The sequence below is a fragment of the Thermobia domestica genome, chromosome 3 (genome assembly GCF_964235325.1).
Source record: "Thermobia domestica chromosome 3, izTheDome1.hap1.1, whole genome shotgun sequence".
NCBI lineage: Eukaryota > Metazoa > Arthropoda > Insecta > Zygentoma > Lepismatidae > Thermobia > Thermobia domestica.
The window spans coordinates 179574089-179591551 of record NC_137456.1 but is presented as its reverse complement, the minus strand read 5'-3'; the positions used below and the strand labels follow the sequence as shown (position 1 = coordinate 179591551).

The window sequence follows — 17463 nt, the reverse complement described above, 5'->3', positions numbered from 1 at the left end:
ATCTCACCCCCGCATGCTAAAGCCTGAGAAAGAGAAAGAAGAGATGCAGTCGCAAGATGAGCATGTATATTTGAGGTACGCGGAGGACCTGAAAGTACGTATTGAGAAGGCCTTTAACCCTTAACGAGTTTTCGTAACCATTTGGCTACACATTTTTTGATCTTACCTATTGCGTTTGAAGACTATTATTTTTAGGTATTGTTCCTTGTTATTTGTGTACATACTTTCCGCGATCCAGAGAAGCTACTACCTTCTGGTGACAACTCTGGTAAATTTTACGCGGAAGGTAGTCTGTGGATATATTGTTTTGTAAGCAGTGCCGGAAACAGACAGAAAAGATAGTGAACCGTTAAGGGTTAAAAGGGCTAACAGTACACAAGAAAAGCACCATCCTGCTTACAAGAAGATCTATGATAAGGGAAGGAGACCAAACCCTTTCAAAGTAGGTCTATATGTTTGGATGAGGGTCATTCACATCTCCGACCCGACACAGAAAGTGGCCTCCTCACTTTTAAATTGCTACTCGGGACCGTGAGCCATTCAAAAGAGTATTGTTAAGAACTTGTGGCATGGGAAAGAAGTAAAAACACACTCGGATATGCTGAAACCAGTCATCCCACCTCCTACCTTTGCAAAGCATATTCCCGAGTTAAATCCTTCTCACATAAGAAGCTGACCAACACAGAAGGCAAATCGAGAGGAGGGGGAAAAAAGTTCGCCAACCGGCTGATTTAGTGATACAGAAACTTAAGTCAGTTTCTGCCTTTTCGACGGACTGGTAGTAACCGTCCTTTTTTTTTTTCTTTCACGTTCAGCCAGTTAACTCCGGAATTACTACTCCGGAGCCGGAGTTTAAACGACCCATAAGTAACAAGCTCTGTTGATGTGGGCGCACGCCCCAATCCCAAAAATCCCATGGCATTGCAGCTTTTATGCGATGTGGACTCGTTTAAGCATAATGTCAGAAGACAAAAGGCACGCTAGGAAGGCTACCAGGCTCCAAACAAAAAGCCACACTTCTAGATCCAGGACTACACATTGGAGCAAGTCAGAAATCTGCAGCCGAACGACCATACGGACAGGCAGGGTGAAAAGCCAAAACCGTCCACCAGCAGATATCAGGAACTGGAGGAAGACCTCGACTACCTGGAGCTGACAACAGATGGAGAAAATTTTGACTTCGACTCTCTTCTGAAAACGCAAGGGAAAAATCTTCAACTGGATCAGGACATCCAAGGAGAACCTGCGAAGCGGAAGTTGACATTTTGATAAACGTGGTAGAGTACCGGACACTCCCGTAATAGTGAAGTGAAGTTACATTTATGTGTGTTTTACTATCACAACAGTGAATAGTTTGAACAGTTCAGATTAGGAACTTTCATTATGATTTTTTTTTCTTTTCTTTCAGAAAAAAGATAGTATGTGTTACAAAATTTAAAGAAATAAGTTATTATACAAACTGCATGAGACTATAAACAGTTGGGCCACATTAGCCCTAGAATGTATATTCCTTTTTTTAATGTGAAAATAAGTGTGTGTGTGTGTGTGTAAACAACGCGTGTGAATACAAGTAATTTCTCTAGGTGTTTCACCCAGAGAAATGGACAGTTAGAGACTAAGAACTTTTAAAGATTTAATAGAGATAGTTGATTGTAAGACTGTCCAACTTTCTTTTTTTTGAAAGGGGATTATGCAAGGGACCCCCCTCAGGGCCACTCGCTAATTTCTTATCTATTTCTATTATTATTATTATTATTATTATTATTACTATTATTATTATTATTATTATTATTATTATTATTATTATTATTATTATTATTATTATACATTTATATTTCAAGGTAACTATATAAACATGAATATATGCTTGTATATTTGTAACTACAATATAGGTATAAGATAAGCCAGCGCTGGTTTCAAAGGTAAAAGGTTATGTGATATACAGTATATTATTATTACTACTATTCATGTAAGATATCTTGTATTTACCATGTATAATCCATATATTAATCCTGCATATTCTTTTCTGCAGCATATAGTGGAAACATTGTCCCGTTGCCAACAACGTTTAGGATACACACAGAGGGAAACGGGGGCCAGATTTACTTTCATTTTCTTTTATTCCGCCTATGCCATCTATATGGGTCAATGGGTAGGTTTACTATAAAAACAGTTGGATATCTTTCCGAACCTCTCATATATATAGAAGGAATTCTCTTGAGGCGGGGAACCATTTTATGCTTCGAAGAGCGGGAGAGGCAGTTTTGTCCTTCTCTGGTTCCATTTCAGGGGATGAGAGTTCCTTGGTTAGAACAGTCTAAATGACGACTGTCGATTGGGTATTTTCAAAATAAGCTGGAAAGTTCATGTATAGAATAGTGAGTAGGCAAGTGAGTCCACGGGGATAACTTAGAGCTAAATTTGTTTTACTTCTCTATCTAAGGAAATAAATATATATTTTTTAGTTTGGATAATGTTAGCTCGCGATTTTACTTTAAGCATTTTAACTAGGACATTTAGTGTTCGTAGTTTACATTAGATTTTTTTTTTATGTTTGTAGTTTACATTAGAGCTTTATTTATTTATTTATTTATTTTGTCTGGACTTCTTGTCTGGGTTCAGTGGCTAGGCTATTGCTTTGAGTTAGAGGGCTCCGGGTTCGAGTTCGGACGACATCTGGCTATATAAGGCCAGGGTGATAGTTTGTTTCTAAAAAACACATTTAGTCCCGCTCTAGAATGCTAGGGGACTGGAACGGGTAAATTTAACCTATATCTATAGATTTGAGTGCTGATCTAGAAAGGCCTCTTATTGAGGTCTATTCCTCTATCCTCACTGAACCTATTCCTAGTAAATTTTGTTAGATAGTGTCCTTCTTGAGGAAGGTCTGGTTCCGGGCTTTTCCTCGCTTAGGTTTACGTCAGGTGCTGGAAAAGTGGTGAAGGCTTGTAAGAGAACGTAGAATATTACTAAGAATACCTTTAGTACTGTAAATTGGTTCACTTCATCAGCTTGTAAGAGAACGCTTCATGAGTGGACCCTGATAAGTTATCCCTGATAAGTGGACCCTCATGAGTATTAGTTTATGTAATTTTGTCTTAATGACAGAAGTAGGGGAATTTTAGATCTACTATAGTAGGAACTAATTCCCTATTCTTTAGGGATTAGATAGAGAAATACTTAAGTCCATCTCAGTCTCCGGGAGGGCAAACAGAGACAGATAAATATTTTATCTAGAGATCATAGACTACTCTAAGGTATCATTCGCACTTTATTGAAATAAAGATATCAAAAAGAGGAAACTTAACGAGTTTTTTCATTATAATTTGAGTCTGGTATGCTAGTATAAGTAAGAACTCCCCTAGATTCTTGCAAATAGGGTGAATAAATTGGTTAATTTAGAATTGGTCAAGAAAGGTTGTACGAGGATATAAAAGGATTAAGAGATATTTAACTTATCTTTTCTCTCTGCCTTCCTTGAGTAAGTTAAAGGAAATAAGGGAGAGAGGGTGATTTTAAAACCAAAAACAACCTGACCAAAAACAACCTTGGTGAAGTTAATTATTATTTGAAATTAGTGGTTCTATAATTCCTCCTCCAGAGGAATATTATTTTGGAAAGATAGCTGTTAACTGGTGGGTGTGGTAATAACTTTAGATACTGTGAGTCTGGTAATAGCACTCGAACGCAGAGAGGTTCGCCCATAACCGTTACCAGCTGAGGGCTCGTAGAGGGAGCTATTGCAAACAGGGGGCTCGTAGCGAGCGCTTACATAACGTAAATCGGAAGTTCTAGAAGGTTTAGGACATAAACCTCAAAAGTACAGTATCACAATTGACGTCACAGAAGGTGACATCGTCCAACGTGAACTTACCAATACAGCTGATAAAGTAGAAACTAAGGATTTCCACAATAAAATAAAGTTTACGTTTGCGGATATAAATCACTTCACTCTGTAGAAAGAATTGTCTTGCATGTTGGTCAATATCAAAATATTGACTCACCAAAATAACATAACAAAGTATAGCTGACATAAGGTAAGCTGTGTATTGTGAAAAAGTAGCAGGTTAGGGGAAAATGTCAGGACAAGGAATAAGATGTAGAAATTTGCAGGGTAAAGAACTTCTGCTATTGCACCTAGTTTAATGAACCAAACAAATTTTACAAAATGCTTCAAAGAAGCTTGAGGCTACATGAGTCCAAATCTTGAATAAATAAATAAAATATTGTGACATCCACAAGAATCGAACGACGGACTTCCGACACCATATCTCTCATCATGTACCAATACTATACTCAATACAACAACTCTTATTGTTCCGATTATACGAAAAATGTGTTATTACATTAACTTTAACTGAGATTCTACGAAGATCCTAGTTTCACAATATTTGACTGTCCAGTGATGAACTCTGCTTTCGGTGTAGTTGTCTATAGTATATTTCTATCTTTTCAATTTATTATTAATGTTAACACAGTTTTTGATGGAAAGAATTTATTTTAAATTAATATTTGAAAAACAAACAAAAAAGAGAGAGAAAGAAGAACATTGCCTCTGCCAAAAGAATAAAGATGTGCTTCTGGAAGGAAATAAATTTTCGAACTATAATTCTTCTCTGCTTAAACTCATAAGCATGGGCTTCGAGTTCGTTCCTTCATAAGTGAAACCTGCAGTCTTAAGAGAAAGTTACAATACCTTCGTTTAATACAGAAAATATACTTGCTTACATAAATCAAATATACAGCAATTCCAAGATTTAATTTGTGCTAGTTGTTATTATTATTATTTTTAAAAGAAAATGTGAAAGGCGTCTACAATTTCGTAAGGTGTTTGCTTATATTGTGAAAAAAGGTTTAGCATAAGCGAATTTAAACATGTAACGTAGAATCTCTTGTCGAAACACACAAAACACGGAAAGTTGCAAAAGAAACGCTATACACAAATTTCCTTAATTTACAAGAATGTGATACGTTCCAAGTTAGAATCAAATGCTGTGAAACTAAGAAGGAAATGGAGTGAGAATTTAACCAAGTAGAGTGAAAATAATTAGTGCACTCAATACAGCTAATTAAACTGAGCGACATATCCAAAAGTAAGAACTTACTGAATACTATTTCCGAGAAAAGAAATTTGCTAGATCTTCCGGAAAATTGGAAACATGACGATTCTGAACGCGGAATCTTAGTTATTATTAGTACTAGATATGTAATACTTTTAAGCCTTATTTATTGAACCTTCCTATGATGTCATACCAAATTTAGTATTAATATCGACTTTTATCCTGCTGTAACAGGTCCAGAAAAACAGAAGAGTGAGCAACGTGTAATCAAGGGGAGAAATTTAAGGCGAGAGCTGTTACTGAATATCTCCACAAGAAAGGTTTAAAACCACAGGAGATCCACGGCGACATGGTTGCTACTTTAGGTGATAGCATGTGTCACAGTGAAGAAATGGGCAACCGAATTTAAGAGGGGAAAAACTTCCACTGAAGATGACACTCAATCAGGAAGGCCCGTGGAGGCACTAACTCAGGACAACACTGACAAAGTGCATGAAATCATCATGAATGATCGGCGAATGACCATCTGGCAGATTGCTTGGACAGTGGACGTATCTACTGCAAGCGTTGACCAAATTATCACCCAGCATCTAGGAATGAGCAAGGTTTCTGCGAGATGGGTGCCAAAACCTTTGACAACTGATCAAAAGCTCACCCGATGCAATATTTCAAGGGGCAATCTTACCCGATGCAATATTTCAAGGGGCAATCTTCATTTCTTCCGGACAAATCCAGATGCCTTTCGCACTCTATTCATAACGGTAGATGAGACCTGGGTCCACCAAACAATGGAAACATCTCTTATCCACACTCCAAGGAAGGGCAAGTCAGTGCTCTCAGCTGAAAAAGTGATGACTACGCAGGGTGTCTACAAGTTTTGAGAATCCAAATTTCTTGAAGATTTTAGAAATTTTCTTGACCAAGTGCTACAATATTTTACGTATTTTGTTTTTTAATCCTCTACCAATGGCGGGTTACGATTAAAATTAAAGGTATTTTACATTTTTGTCTTAGCAACTTGAATTAATAAAGACTGTCTAATTTACCTAATCTTATCATCTCAGTGTTCTCTTAGAATACACTTTAACTTTCATCCTGGATGGGGTATGGTTTTACTTGTGTCATAATTAACACTTACACTTACGAGACACTCGTAATGAGCTATTCGCCATTACATCTAATGAAAGACAAGAGGCCACTTTGACAATTCTGCAGGCCAATGGGTACTTTTCTACTAGTTTCTTGAACAGAGTGATCAAAAATTCTCTGCACTCGTTCCGAAATGACAATATCCCCAGATCTTTTAAACCTTTGCAAGCAGCAGAAGCACCAAAACCAACATCTAGATCCTGAACCATTTTGATATTGGACGAATTTGTCAAGTCAATGGTAGTAAGCTTTCTGGCGTTGTTTATTCCATTCATGATAGTTTTGCGAATAACTCTGGTTGCAATATTGTACAGCAGACTGTACAGGAACGGCAGAAGTGAATCATTAGACTGAAATATGGCAAGAAAAGGCTCTAACTCAAGTGCAACTAACTGAAAAAACTCAAGCTTTGCAACTAGAAGCTGATCCCGCACAAATTCTTATACTTTTTCGAAGTTCTTAGTTTGAGGAGGCTTTTTTGGACACCACTCACATACTTCTTAACCCTAGATTAAAAAGGCGTCGTCTGGCAGACTACGCGACTAGTGCCGAAATCTCACCTCGCCCCCTTCCTCTCCCCGCTTCTCATACTCCATGTACCTTCATTGTATGGTTAGCGTAGGACACCGATTGTTGAGCTCATGTGCGCTTCCGTTTGGCGTAATTTTAATTTGAGTCGTCTGACAGACTACGCCTTTGTGTTTACGAAGGTAAAATTTGTATTGTTGATTAACGTTATATCGGCTAAGCTTTATATATACAATCTTAGTGTTTTAGCGTGTTCTCAACTGTTGGTAAACAAAATGGACCTTGAGAAAGATCAAATTTTGAAATATTTAGAGAAATCTTGATTTTGAGGATAAAGCAATTGAAACTTCCCGCGGGCCATCAAAAAAGGAAATTCATGAAAACAGACGATACTGATGCCGACCCAGATTCCAATTCTGATTAAGAAAATGTGACTAGTTTCAAATTTTCTATTCTTTGGCGTGAGTTTAGAGATTCGGTAGAGGAAGAAGATGGTTCTTTAGAAAATCTAGTTAAAGTACCACCCCAACGGCAAGGAAGCAAGATTTGTGTCTTCTGCCCTCCAAGGCTCTGGCGTATGACAATACATTTCTGTGGTCGCTGCTCAAAGGTCATGTGTGGAGAGCATCAAGCCAGTATCTCCTGTGAATCTCAGGACATTTAAATGTATCTTGGAATATCTAGTGCTAAATGCTGCAGCTATTTCACATATGTTAAAAAACTGATACTGTATGACTGAATATGTTGGTATTCTACTTTAGAACACCTGTCATACCTTACACGCAGTTCATGTTCACCCAGACCTCTTTTTTTCTGTATTGAGTGTACTTATTTCTGCAAGTTTTCATTGTAAATATGCCTTTTATTTTCTTTTTTACCCAAAGTAGTCAGTAAGACTACGCTTTTATAATTACATTCGGTACAAAGCGCCTTTGCACTCTTGGGTTAAAAGGCATGATCATTTCTTAAGAATCTTTTAATGACTTTTGAGTTTTCTAGCCATCTGTCTGCATAGAACTCTAAAGGAAATCTTAAGGAACCAGAAAATGTGTGTAATCTGCTCGTCTGGAAGGATAATCATTGAACAGATAAAAAAGAGAGCGAAGAAACTCCAGGGTTCCTACTGCTCTGGAGAAATATATTTCCCTAACCTTCCTGATCTTTGGCAGGAAATTCCCTGACTTTCATGACAGGTGTAGGATGACGTTGACATATACAAAAGGAATAAATAACGGTGAATATTTATATATGAGAACATTTATTCCATAGAGACAAATAATAATCAATGGCTCATGTGTATATTCCACTTACCACCCATAAAAATGTCAGCAACGTTGTATACTGTGATCATTAATGGTTGGCTAAGCTGAAATTGGTGTACAATTAATGTTAGAAAAAATATATTTTATAAAATTTCCCTGATTTCCAGTATTTTTCCGAGTTTCCCTGACCTGCATCATTTTCCCTGACCAGTAGGAACCCTGAACTCATGAAATGCCCACCCAATCTTGTTATGAGCAATTTTGTAGGCCCCATGTACAATATGCAAAGAACATGTTCCCATGTCAAAAATTTCTGGCAGGTCTGGATCATCTGCTTCAATTTTGAAGCGTTCCTTCAAATTAGGCAAACATTTTACGTTCACATTGGGACCGTCCATTGCAAATTCTTGAACTACCGTGCCATTTTCTTGACCTTGACCTGTAAACACCCTGCTACAATTTTCTGGGATTCAGAAGGGACAGTGATGGTGAATATCTTCCAAAGGGGCGAACAGTGACTAGGGAGTACTATGCAAGTCTTCTACAACAGCTGTGATAATATTCGGCATATGCGTCGTGGGAAAAGGAGAGCAGATGTGCTTCTCAATCAAGACAATGCCTCTAGCCACAAGTCAGTGACTGCAATGGCAGCAATTCACGACTGTGGCTACGGATTGGTCCCCACCCACCTTATCCGCCTGATTTGGCACCTGACATTTCTTTCCAAAGCTCGAAAAGAAGTTGGAAGGCACTCATTTTGACACTGATAATGACATGCAAGAAGTAGATGAAATTTTACACGCCTTCGACAAATCATCTTTTACCAGCGCCATTAACGCATTTGAACATCGATGGGCAAAATATGTTGACCTGTCAGGGGACTGTGTTGGAAAGTAACACCATACATAAACTCTCTGCTGTTCCCTTCATAGGTAAGCTTCGAATTTTTTGACAATCATCGTATATCGTATATGAATACCACTTGTAATATTCTCAGAAAAGAAAAAATGTCAATGAATCTGTAACGTAAGATGGCAAAATTGTAAATCAACTTATGAGACTTCTAACTCGTGTTACCATCTGTAAAGAAGTTACGTGTAATGTACTCGCGCTGACAGCCGCGTACTTGAAAAATGAAATGAAATCTTTGAGTTTTAAGTCCCACGTTTGTGCCAACTAGGCTAAAGGAGACGGTGGTGATGAGAACTGAATGAAACAGTGGAATAACGACAGTGGGAGGAAACGGGAGAACCTCGAGGAAACCCACGCACACTGTGTTTGTCCACCACAAAGTTCACTTGGCGCGAGCTGGGATAGAACCAGAGACTCCATGCACCAGAGATGAACGCTCTACCACTGAGTCGCCGCGGCCTCCGCATACTTGATCTAAGGTAATAACGCGGAAAGCATCGCTTGCCATGTAGCTGAATGACTATTCGTTGAAAATTCTGTGAAATAGTGGTGATAAAATGTGAAAGTGATCATTGAAGAAAAAAGGGCTTTGTATGTACACTGTTGTGTACAAATGTAGAAATCTATGTTCAATAGGTTTAATTAACATTTTCTATATTAATTTTATTCTCTTTACTTTGTTCTTCTCTTTTGTATTTGATATTTTGTAAACCTACTTTCACTGAACTTCTTGAATATTAATGTGCATTTGCACACAAATGACCGTATGTCTTTTGGCCCTTCTGGCTCATTTAAACGTATTTGAAACAACCTACTTTGAAATTATAATCTCAAAATTCCTTAAAATTGTAAAGATATTTATGATACCCACTTTTCACTGCAGAAACTGTTAAATAATTTAACACAAACTACAATTAATTTACATTTCGGAAACAAATTAGAAAGTTTTGACTTGTTATACATGTATATATATATTTTGATTTATTAGTTGTTGCTTATTTACTCATGTTACCAGTTATTAAAATAAAATGTACATGTTTTCGAAATGGATTTACCATTCCATATATGCCAGTGATTTACCTGAATTAAGTGATATTTAGGTGAACCGATTAACGAACTCATGCAGCACTGTTACCTTGTGAATGTTAGCATACCACAAGTGTGTAATCTTTCATATCCCCGTTTCATCATTTTGCCCTAGCGTGCAGGTAGGTGAACAGTTCGGTCTGATGCCCTTCAATTCTATGTATCTTGTTATTTCCAACTTTTCCGACAATGTCAGGCATGGAAAAGAGCTGTTCTACATTTGATACCAGTTGTAAGTATTCAAATACGAGTTTTTGAAGTTAATTTTCTATCGTTTTCGTTCAAATTTTGTGGATTACTTGCTCTGACGCTGCTGCTTAACTTCCATGCTCTGATTTTGTCCTACTTCCAATTAAAAAAAAAAAAAAAAAAAAAAAAAAAAAAAGATGATTTTTCGAAAAACCACATTAAAGTTTTTTCTTTTTGGATATATTTTTCAGTTGATTTATCTCTACTAAATGCACTAATTAGTTTCACTGTACTGTGTGTAATTCTCACAGCCCTCCTTTGTACAGCGCGCTGCTTACAGTATCACTTTAGATGCATATTATACAAGCTGTATTTTGGAAAAGCTACAAAAATTACAAGCAAAATACGCAATTTAGGCAAATTCTTGTGATGCCTAAAATTGCAGTTTCCCTCTATGAATATCCCACTAGAATTTGGAAGCTATAAACTAACTGACTGCATTTTTGTCATCAATAGCTCAAAAAGTACGCGTACTGAACTGATTTTAATGGAATTTTCAGCACGATTAATGGCTGTCATTACACTTTGACTTTATGGAAATTGCCAATGGCATAGAAACTGAAGTAAGTGCAAGAAAATAGTCATTATATGGGAAATTTTACGAAATTTCTTTTCAGCCATTAGACACACATGAAATTTGGTTTATAGGGTCTTGTTTCAGAAAATTCAAACTTCATCCTCAAGGGGTGGGGATTTAAATGTTTTTACGTGTTTCTTCTGAATCGTGCAATACATATGCACACTATTTGATTTATAGAACTTTCTAATATATGGAATACGAATACAGTAAATTTCGGTTATCCGCGGAATTTGGTGGCGCAACAACCGCGGTTAATCCGAAAAATGGCTAAAAAGGACGAAAAATGCTTTTGAACAATTTTTGTTTACAGTGGAAAACCTACACATACAATCATGACATAATAAACAGTAGTTTTCTGTACTTACAAGTTCGCTGCTTTACTTTTTCATTAAAAAAGCATTCATTTTTTTAATGTTAAAACATCTCTTCTTCATTTCCGATTGAAATTCTTGAACATTTTGTCACATTTTTTAAATATTTTCTTTTAATACCATAATTTCTCGTCGCAAAGAAGAAAAAGGGAAAGAAGACAGAATAATCGAGCGTTTACTGTATATCACCATATACATGAATTTAATTTCTTTTTACATGTACAGACAACGAACATCTCATTCAGTTGACTGTCGACAATTCACTTTTAAGTGTTGACGGAATTTATATATTACTAGATGTTTTTTCTAAGCTACTGATGGTACAAAATTTGAAGTAGGGACTTTGATACACGTACCAGGAACAGCTCATTCAGTTGAACGACTCTGGAGGTTTTCCCCGAAAGGGTAAAGCAATTTATATATAATGTTTCGATTATCATTTGACAATGAAGAAACAAAATCTGGTATATAGGAAGTATCTTGCAACACAGTTGTCATTCACTTGTGAGGGAGGTTGAGCTTATTTGCACCGCTGTATTGATGAGCAATTTACACAACTATAGTGATTTCGATCGCATTACGCTTCCTGATACAGAAGTCATATAGTTATACATGTTTAAAATATTTTCAATTTATTTTACGTTTACCAAGTAAAGAATGGGCATTTCAACTATTTATTAATTGGGTACAACTCATTAATTGGCCACCTGCCTATCTTGTCTTCAGTTCTATGGAACCTAAAAGTTAACCGCATTGAAATAACGTTATTACTTGCTAAATTTACCTCTGTATGTTGAAAACATCGATCAACAAGTATACACGATCTTCTTAATCTCTTATGATACCTTTCAGAACATTTACTGCTGGTATCATTCAGAAGGTAAATAAACCCAAGGGGGTAAATTTGTCGATTGAAAGTAATTTCTCGAAAAATATAGGAAGCTGAGGTATTGTTTATTGCTTTTTATGTATGCTATAACAGATTGAAGCCATTAAGTCCCCTCATTCATATTCTAAATTGCCATATATTTGATAGTCCAGAAAAGATAGATTTTACTATGGATGCCCTTTGTTTACGTGTTACAAAACCTTTTCTTCAGAATAACTTGCAGAAATCTGTAACAAATGAATATCGAATTCATGTTCCAAAATGAAGAAAGGAAACAAAAAATAAATAAATAAATAAATAAATAACAGTGCAAGTTCTTGCTGATCAATATCCATTAGCAGGAAGAATCTAGCTGGCTGTAAATCTAAAACTAAGAGCGCCTTTTGATGTTTCAAGCAATGGATGTGGCAATACAATACTTAGAGGAGTGAGAACAATATGCATATTTCAAGTATTTCTTTGAAGTGACTATCTTTATCTGCACCTATTATTAAAGAATGTATCCTAGAGTTCTGTACGTAATTCGTATACTGAAATCCCATTGATAACAGTAAACTTAAGATATTTATTACATAAAATGTTTATATTTTGTAGACAATGTTTACTATACGTTATTTATAAAATACAAACTAGTACTTAGTTACTGCATTAAACAGAAAACATTACAGTCTATAATACTTTTTGCTTCAAGATACCTTATTTTCTGCAAGTTGGCCAATTTTCAATGGAACCAATGATGGCCAAGATACAGTTTTCACTGTAAATTAATGGCATATATCGACTTTTTTTCTGTAACGGAAGAGCCATATTAACAGATATTTTAAATTAATACCATAGCACAACAGTACATAAAAGCAAATACGTAGATGTAATATCTATTCTTAGATGCTGTAATTCTATAAAATAATCTATAAATGAATATACACTGCTGGACATTAAAAATGCAGCACCAACAAGAGGGCATCGGATCGACTCCGTATTTGCATAAAAGATAAAGATGAAAGAATAATAAAATGATTAGCAATGTAGGTTTGTAACACTTCAAGTGTGCCGGCCGCATCTCTTGGAAACAATAATCGATGGCAGGCCAGGGCTACAGTTCAGTAGTAACAGAGTTAGCAGGACATCAGTGTGTTTGGACGGTCGAAAATCCCGTGTCATCATGTGCGACAGCAATTCCACACGACTTCCGCCTTTGATCACAGAATAATTTGCCACAACGAGACTGTGATTTATCCTTTCGCAACACTGAGCTCGTGCTACCGGAATGCAGCTACAGTGATGCGAATATGGAATTGTCGGCTCCAGCTAGGCAATACCCAACCACCTATAGAATCTCAACAAACCTACCTGAAATAAATTCTTGTGTGCATGGCTATGGTAGAGCCACATCCCGAACACTGGTGAATGAATTCGAGGTAGCTGTGCAGTGATCACTGTCCCAACAAATTCAATGATGTCGTCTGAGGGACAGAGAATATAACGCCCATTGCTATGGCCTCCTCTGACTGCAAAGACCAGGCGTATTTACTATGATGCTGCGAACGTTGAACCAAGACAGTCGAATGGCACATTTTCCTCTCGGACGAATCTCGCCTTCTCCCTGTAGCATCATGATGGCCGCATCCAGTATTTTGGCGATAGGCTGGCGGACGCCATCATTCTGCATCACTCACCGATCCGGTATCGGGTGTTACGATGTGAGTTATCATTGGATTCCGTTCCGCTCGCATTTAATACGCTTTTACGGGTCTTTGACTAGCCATCGCTACGTGAGATACAAGATCTTTACTGCAGGTTCTCCACGGAACCTCTTGCCCAGCAGTGTATCATTAATGCACACTATTAATGACAAAGTGAAAGATTCACAGAATATGTTGCAAACTTACCTGGCATATTAAAACCCGGAGGATAGTATGTGCAAAAACATTTTTAGGTGAATCTGAACCAACATACTTATCGCAAGAAGTGCAATTTAGTTTGCGCTTTGTCACTTCGGCAACGTCTGTAATGAAAATGAAACAAATACATACTTAAAAAACAAAAACAAAGAAATATGATCCTTCAATCCTTCCCAAATGGTCAACAAAATCAATTCCATAATCATGACATCTGCAATTATACGTGCATTAACCTAATATGAAAATTTAATGCTTAAAACTATGAATCACATAAATAAAGTGAAAAAAGAACTTAAAGAAAACTTACAATGCGAGGAACCTTCTCAGCTTTTCGTACATTCAGAGACCTGCACACCACCAAACGGTGATCCGATCCCTGTTAGCCGGTATCAACTCATGTGCACCTATGATATGAAACTAACCTTTTTTTTCACCTCACCGACTGCTCGGAACCGCCGAATGACAGTGGTATGATGTATGCCTAACTCAAATATCCGCTTCCACGATGTTCGCGAAGAGCTCTCAGAACATGTTGATCAATGTATAACATACGTGTAATTCTTAAAATCTATCAACACGGTCAAATCACATTAACTCAGTCAAGACAACTTGTATCACTATTACCTTTTTATTATTAAGACTCCATTAATTATTTATTTTCTTTTTCAGTTGTTATGACAACTGGTGCCTTCCATTTCAATTCAGGCAGAGCATGTACCATCACCATCTCAGATATTGTTGAAACTTTTTTTATAGCAACTAGACATGTTTTTAAGAGACCCATATTTTTTTGTTTTGTCGAAAAAAATTTTCCCGCCAAGTAATGGGCCATCAAAGACGGGGAGTACAATTTATGAATTGTAGAAGACATGAAAAATGGTCAATTTCGGAGCCTCACCATTTGGCTATGGAGATAGGTAGAGTTATAATTCTTGTTGTGGTATGTACATAGGGATATAAATAAACTATATTTTATTATAGTTTGGTTTGCGCATGCGTATCTTTTTGTACATAAATTAACAAATGAGCGTCAATTTATCTGAAAAGTCGAAGTTTGCGAATTTTTTTTTTTTTTTTTCGAGCACTTCCGGTTCGAATTTTAAAATTCTGTTTTCACGGTTGGTAAGACCTAGTTACCCGCTTTCCGAAAAAAAAAATTGTATCGCTTCTGTGGTCAACCGTTTTGTCGCAAAAAATTCGAGAAATTGAAAAATTTTCAAAAATCGCCATTTTTGGGCGACATTTTCTCGAAAACACCATTTTTTAAAATTCTGAAATTTTGTCAGATGGTTCAACTTTACCTGAATAATAAACACACCAAATATCATTCTCGACCAATGCTTCATGGATTAACTGCAGCCTTTTAAAGTTAGCGAAGTTTCGCTAATTTTGATGTCACAGTTAGAACACTGGGAACAATAAAAGTGCAATGATTTGATGATGTTTGTGGTTCATATTCATTAAATGAAGAATAAAAGGTTTTCTTGGCTGGTTTTTTATTATTTTGAACAAAGAGGCTCTCTGAAATAGTAAAATGAGCCTCCCCCTACTCCTCCGTTTTCTTAAACTGAAGTAATCTGAGATGGAAATCGCGATTACGAAACACACAAATTTTAAGTTTACTTGAAATGGCCATCCAATGAATTCTGATGATCTATAAAAGCCTAAACTATTACCTCAGTATGATTTGGAATGCTCCAGACAAAGTCTCAATTAAGTGTGATGTCATTACAGTGATCGAAAAATGACAAAAAGTTAAAAAAAAAAATCGAAACGTTTTCTTACGCGTTCCAAAGAAATTTACTGAATTTTTAAACAGAACAATCCCAGCATAAAAATGGGTCACTCGGAATTTTATAGTATTCGACTAAAGTGTGTCAGTCCGCAACCTGAGAGGGAAGTGTGTGTGTGTGTGTATTGTGCAAATTTTAAGTTAGCTGCTACTGCGTTGCTACAAATCAAAGGTGCAACCTGTATTGAAGCTGTCATGAGTGACCTATTTCCTTTAGTAGTATGATCCGTAGAAAATGACAGCTGTCTTCTTCAAGAATGTGGTGAATGTCCTGGAGTGCAATAAATAAGTGTGGTATCTTTAATTATTGATCCTGATGAAAATGAAAGTGGTTACGTATGCCATATGGGAGAATAATGATCTCAAAAAAAAAAAAAAAAAAAAAAAAAAAAAAAAAACTGTGCCACTTTCTGTTTTCGTATCGTACATTGCCGGTTTAACTGTAAAAACTGTAATTCATGACTACATCAAGAAAATCCAAAGAGAATCAATTGCTACCGAAGACCACCGTATAAAATTTCAAGATACAAATTCTATTTTACTTCATGTGGACTTCGTTGAAAACTGGACTGTTATTCTGCAAAGTGAAATTCAGAGTTATCACCGAAATATGAAACAATTGACAGTTTTGTTGTAATAAACGACGATAAAACACACGATTCGGCTCATGTACTCATAGTCATAGACAAGATTCTAAACATACTCGAAGAAAAGCGAAAATATATTTTATAGAAAAAGGTTTGAATACGTGAAAATTGGTGAATCTACAATTTCCCAAACCGTGTCAGTGATTTCTGATGGTGCTGCATCCCACTTTAAAAATCGCTTTCAGATGTTCGAGATGCAGACAGGTCCGATAAAGCAGTGTTTTTGCAGTGAAACCGGCCATGCAAGGGTCTCTGCGACGGTAGTGCGGGGGGGGGGGGGCAAAGAATGTGGCAACACGCCATAGCCTTAGGCTAAAACAGATACAAAGTATTAAAACCGCAGAAGAAAAAAATGAAATGAAATCTTTAAGTTTTACGTTACATGGTTATGCCGGTTAGGCTAAAGGAGACGGTGATTATGAGAAATGATTGAAATGGTGGAATGCAGAAAGTGGGAGGAAACGGGCTAACCCCAAGAAAACCCACGAGCACGGTGTTTGTCCACCACAAAGCCCACACGGCACGAGCTGGGATTGAACCAGGGACCCCAAGCACCGGAAGTGAACGCTCTACCACTGAGCCACCGCGTCCCCACTAAAACCGCTGGAGAATTCGTGAGTATAGTGCAAGTACAAACTCCGGGTATTACTCTCGTTTTGTTAACTGGAACTGAATTCGACGACTTTCGGAAGAAAAAAGGGTAAGTATGCGACCGGTAACTGGTATTCAACGAAGTTATCTTTGGCTTTCGGAAAATTGCGAAGTTTTTATGGCAGTAACGGGTCACCATAACCAGTGGTGCGTAGCAGAAATATTATGAATAAATCATGAATTACGTGAAGTTGAAGTGCTGTTTATGCTTCCACATGAACCTTCAGCAGGGTACAGGTTTCCAGAAGAGCATAAGACAAGTGAAAATAAGTGTTTTGTGACTATCGACAATGTGCTACGCAGGGGCGGATCCAGGACGGACTTCTGGGGGGGGGGGATTGTAATACTGCTACTTAGAGCTACTTTTAAGAGCTCCAAACTCTGGG

General features: G+C 37.0%; 1 protein-coding gene across 2 annotated transcripts in view; it reads right to left on the bottom strand.

Annotated features, from left to right (window-relative positions):
- Window positions 1-17463, bottom strand: part of LOC145680890 (uncharacterized) — a 134422-nt gene that overhangs the window by 71584 nt on the left and 45375 nt on the right. For both annotated transcript variants that reach the window (XM_081752047.1, XM_081752048.1), the window contains exon 4: window positions 13976-14091. In XM_081752047.1, coding sequence (XP_081608173.1) covers window positions 13976-14091 — 116 coding nt within the window. The remainder of the gene's footprint in view (window positions 1-13975; window positions 14092-17463) is intronic.